This window comes from Chinchilla lanigera, unplaced genomic scaffold (assembly GCF_000276665.1).
Source record: "Chinchilla lanigera isolate Chin_1 unplaced genomic scaffold, ChiLan1.0 scaffold00210, whole genome shotgun sequence".
In the NCBI taxonomy this organism is placed as follows: domain Eukaryota; kingdom Metazoa; phylum Chordata; class Mammalia; order Rodentia; family Chinchillidae; genus Chinchilla; species Chinchilla lanigera.
In genome coordinates, this window is record NW_004955611.1 from 238,315 (window position 1) to 243,874 (window position 5,560).

General features: G+C 39.0%; 2 protein-coding genes across 3 annotated transcripts in view; both read right to left on the bottom strand.

The window, feature by feature from the left end:
• Pcdhac1 (protocadherin alpha subfamily C, 1) overlaps positions 1-4,426 on the bottom strand; it is a 13,030-nt gene extending 8,604 nt beyond the window's left edge. The window contains 1 exon segment of the mRNA XM_005415307.1: positions 4,277-4,426. Within this exon segment, the coding sequence (XP_005415364.1) occupies positions 4,277-4,426 (150 nt within the window).
• Positions 1-5,560, bottom strand: part of LOC102016119 (protocadherin alpha-C2) — a 203,784-nt gene that overhangs the window by 84,955 nt on the left and 113,269 nt on the right. The window lies entirely within an intron of this gene.

The window sequence follows — 5,560 nt, forward strand, 5'->3', positions numbered from 1 at the left end:
TTTTGAGCAGTTCCTTCATTATTATTATTTCATTCTTTGCCTGAGAGATTATTTCCAATCTCATCTCTTCCTTGGCCTTATGGAGTTGTTTCTTTACTTCCATTGCAATCATTTCAGCTATTTCAGGCATGTGTTTACGAAGTTCTCCTATGCTGATGTCTCCTGGACTTGTTCTGATTGGGGTGGAGTTCTGGGATTGTGTTTTAGTCCTTCGTTTTGTCATGTTTGCTACCGAATGCATAAAGCTCAGTTTCCCTCTTCAGTGGCTGCACAGCAAAGGCCAATAATGTCCCTAGTTTTCCTGTTTTTCAGCTTTGCCCCTGAGTGACCTCTGAGAGGCGCTACTTAGTCTCGGGTTTTCTGTCAGTTGTTGATTTGTATCTCATTATCCCCGATCTCAGACAGGGGCATTGGTGTCAGCTGATGTCCAACCATCTGATCCAGCATCCCCTTGCAGTTCAGGGCACGTGTACGGCCCAGACTCTGGTTGCACTGTTGTGACAATCCTGGTCCAGTGGACCTATGTCCCCAGGAAGTTCAGGGTACATGTAAAACCCAGAGACAACTGCTGGGTTGACAGTTTGTGAACCACCTGATTCTGTGTCTCCAGTCAGTTCAGGACACATACAGGAACCAGATGCAGGCTGGTCGGGTATCAATCACAGACTGCCCATGCCTTTGACCCCCTAGGGGGTCCCAGTGAAAGTAAAGTACGGACTCGAACCATGGGACCAGCAGCTCTTGGAGCAGTTGCATACCTGGCACAGGGCATGTGCAGGGCAGGGCTACATGTGCACGCCCCAGCCAGAGAAGTCCCTGGGGCTTCTGAGTGAGGACCTCCACTCTGCCGCGGTTGCAGGGAGGGCAGAGAGTCAGTCTGTAATGGCAGCAGGACCTGGGTCACCAACTCTGCCCTCAGGAAGTAGATGGGAAATACCTGGCTCTCTCTGTGAGTTTCAACTGGGAACCATGGGGGTGGAAGTAAAGCATGGACTTGAACCTTGGGACCAGCAGCTCCCGGAGCACTCTCACACTCGGTGCAGGGGCGTGCAGGGAGGGGCTACATGCACCACCACCCCGCCCCCCGGCCAGAGAAGCCCCTGGGGCTTCTGAGTGAGGACCTACTCTCTGCCACGGGTGCAGGGAGGCAAGCCCTCTTATTCAAACTAGGTGATACACGCAGGTTAATTGTACAATTCTCTCAACTTTTCTGTCACTTGAAATATTTATTTTATTTATCTGGTACTGGGGAATTGAACTGCTGGCCTCATAGTGAGCTACAGTCCTAGGACTTTTTTTTGTTTGAGACAGATTCTCAGTAAGTTGTGTAGCTGATTTCAAATTTAGTATCCTACCTCAGCTCTCAAATAGCTAGGCTTACAGGCACCACACACAGCATGTTTGGATATCTATATATTATTTTTTAATTGCTGATTAAAATAGTTAGGAGCAGAACAGCTCCAGCATTTTTCTCTTAAGGCCAAAGTGGAATTGGCAACCCCAGTGTTCACTAAAAGCAATTTCTTCCCCTGAATATCACAAACCTATTTCTTGCGTCTCCCAAGGAACTAGAAAGACCAGGATGTAACACAAAGTGATATAAATAGCAAATAGGGTCTAATAGTAGTTTAGTGATTAAGGAACTAAGTCTCAAACAGAATTAAAGCATGAAACATGTACCATTAGGTAGTTCCAAGAGTAGACAACATTAGGAGACCTTACTAGAATGTGAAATTGCTCATAAAAAGTGAATTTTTTCCTCACCAAATTTCAAAACCAAAATCAATTATTTGCTTCAGTGTCAGACGTTAGGATTTGTACCTTTTTGTCCTAATATAATGCTACTAGCTAAGTTAACTGCTTTGGGATGAAAGATTATTCTTTCCACTTTTTCTTTTGCCACAGATGAAATACACCAGAGAGATGTACCAAATTTTGGAAGGCATCTTCATTTAAGACTTTCAGTCAAGCCTCCAATTATGCAGCAGGTTTAGTAATTCTGAGCAGGGCAGTATGTGTGGGCATAATTTAAAGTATGAGGAAAAGGAGAAAACTAATGGAGAATCATGAAAAATCTTCACAAAAAAGTCCTTCTTCACACACATCTTAGATTTTGAGCTTTCCTTTTTCCCATTTCTCCATTTAAACTGTCACTGATATCTACTTTCAAAGGATTTCATTTGTGTCAAGAGGAAGTGTGTAGCACTCACTTATTGGGATCTGTCTTACCATTTGCCTCCCTAACTCTAGGTATAACACTGTATTCTTATTCAAATAAATTTAGATTTGTACAAAAGTGATATTTAAAAGGGAAGATATCCCAAAGATGTAAAAGACTAAAAATTTTTCTCTGGGTAAAATAACCAGATAAACATTAAAATCCTGAATTAACAAAATTTCTCTTCAGGAGAACCTATCATTGTGAATATTCATTTTTCATTTTATGGAATTCTCTACAGTTTCTCCTAATTCAGGAGATTTCCAAGCTTTTATTTAAGCATAGGTATAACTTTAAATGGAAAGTATGCAAGATCGGAATCTGAATTTCTGCTTGGAATCTATTGCCAAGCTACTCTCGTACAGTCCTTCCATTAAATTTACCCTTTATCTGTAAATTCAAGATTTCTAGCCGTATTGCATAAGTTTTTATTCAAGATCTTGAAGCCAAAGGAGAAAATAGTGAATCTGATACCCACCAAAGAGCCTGTCAGCAAAGAATATTGTACTTTAAACAAGATTTTCTTCATGGTTAAGATTATACCCTGGGAGTATATTAAGTACTATGTAAACTTAGTACTTAATCATATGAAACAAATTTTAATCCTGTGAAATGGCTTCACTATGTGACCAAACTGAGTCTAGCAGAGTGAGAGTTCCTCAGTGGTAGAGGTGCTCATCATGAGATTTTGTCTGTCAAGTTCCAGGATCCTCTTGAGATGTTTTTCTTGAACTTTTTATGAATAAGAAATTACTACAGAATAACTTTGTCAAATTTCTACTACCAAGGAATTAGTTTTTCTCCATGACATACCCTAAAACACCTTGGACCTGTCTTCATGAATGTACACTTTAATTGTATACTGTATTTACTTATTACTTTTCATAATCATGTGCCAATTTCTGAAAAACTACCTTTCTATAAAAATCTGTGTTCTATTCCATTTTTAAATATGACACTCAGAACTTAAAGACATTCTCCAGGGTTGTCAATCAGCTCCAAAAAGAAACTTAGTCTTTCATTCTAAATACTATATATGCAGTAATAGGGCCCCAAATTATAGTCTGACAGTCAGAGAAAACCACTCCCTCTGCCCACTGCTGGCCTTGGACTGCCACTGGCTGAAAAGCTTATATTTAATTTACACTGCTAGAAGTTGAAGTCTGAGGTTTATTTTTTCTCAGTTTTTCACAAATTATGTCCGAATTTTTTTATGTCTGTATTTTACCTTTTGCATTTTTTATTTTGTTGGTCTCCTTTTTTTTGGTAAAGGGAATCAAACTCAAGACCTTGTATTTGCCAGGCAGGACTGTGCTGCTGAGCTACATCCCCGATGCTTTTTGTTGTTGTTGTTGGTCTCTTTGAGGACATTTATTAGAAGTACATTGGATCTCATTTTCTGGTTTTATTATGTATGTGTATGTGTTTTAAAGCTATACTTTTCTAGTTCCATTAAATTCTTTGCTATTACAAATTTATTTTTCTCAACCTTCTAAGTATTTGTTCTTGTTCTTGAATATACTGGCCAGAGCCTGTTTACATTCTTACTCCTTTCAGTGTGGGCTTAATCTCTGAGATAATTTTACATTTTCTTCCATTTATTTCATGGACTGTGCCAGCTCACTTTTCATAACCTTTTCTGACCTTTTCATTTTATCCTTGAACATTGGAACTCTGTTTTCAGTTTATGGTTCTCTCTTTATGTCTATTCAAAATTAAATTTTTGAATGAGAATAAGGGACAATATTTGCAAACCATACATTTGATAAGAGGTTAATGTCCAACTCAATAGTAAGAAAACAAATGTAAAATTGGGCAGAGAGGATAGTGTGACAGTTAACTGATTGTGTTGACTTGGGTTAGAGACACCCAACTCAATTGGATCAGCATAGTCTAGAAGGCACACCCTAGGGAGGATTATCTCCAGAATGGTGGGAAAGGGAAATAAAAAAGGAAGACTTGCTTCTGTTTCTTCAGAGGAACTCTCGCCTTCAACCTCACCTTAAACAACACTGTCCCCTGTCTTGCAGGGAAGATTCTTCAGCCTTCAGCACCAACCTTACGGTCTTCCATCAAAGACAATGCAGACTCTTTATACAGGTTCCCATGAGACACTATAGTGGGCTCCAGGCCTTCCACTGCATCTTTTGGATCTCCAGCATGCATAGCACTTTTGTAATCTTCCACATCTGACTCTGTGGTGGCCATGGGAAACCAATCTTGTAAATTTTTGTACATTTGAATATCTTGCATTAAATCTGTCTCTGTAGTAAGCACTGACTGATACAGATGGGGATGTAAATCAGTAGTAGAGTAAGAACTTTTAGATTAAATCCTAGCACCATAATAAGAAGAGAGGCAGAGGGGGAACAGAAGAGGGAAATAGGCCAGAAAGAGCAAGTAAGGGAGAGTGAAAAACAAACAAACAAAAAAGACAAAGGATGTGAATAGACTCTTTTCAAAAAAGACGTACAAATGGCAAACAGAACCTATTAAAAATATTCAAGATCACTGATCATCAGAACAATTTCAAGGCTGAGACAGGAAGATCGTTAAGACAGGAAGTTCGAGGCCAGACTGGGCTACAAAGTGAGTTCAAGGCCAACTTCAACTGCACAGTGAAATCCTGTCTAAAAAAAAAAGTAAAGAAAAAGAAAAAAAGAAATGGAACAAATTGGAAGATGCAATCACAACCACAAACACACTCAGCCACTTTATTGTTGACAAAGGGGTCAAACAAGTTCACTGGAAGAAAGATAGCCTCTTTAATAAGTGGTGCTGGAAAAACTGGCTTACCACATGCCAATGACTGAAACTAGACCCATGTCTTTTACCATGCACCAAATTAAAGTCAAAATGGATCAAAGATCTAAATATTAAAATAGAAACATTAAATCTACTGGAAGAGAAAGTAGGTAAAAATCTTGAAGACATAGGGGTAGGCAGAGGAACAAAAACCAAACTATACAGCAAACTCTTCAAGGAATCAACAACTGGGATCTCATCTTATTGAAAAGTTTTTCCACATCTAAAGAAATCACCAGCAGAGTGAAAGGAAAACCCACAAATTGGGAAAAAAAATTAGCCAAGTGTCCCTTGGACAAAGGACTTCTATCTAGAACATATGAAGACTTTTTAAAAATTAAGCTCCCCCCCCCAAATTCAAAGACTCAATCCAAAAATGAGCATCTGAGATGAATACACACTTCTGAGATGAAGAAATAATAATCACAAATAAATATATGAAAAAATGTTCAACATCATTAGTCATTTGAGAAATGCAAATTAAAACAACACTGAGATTCCATCTCACCCCAGAAAGAATGGCTATCCTCAAGAAAT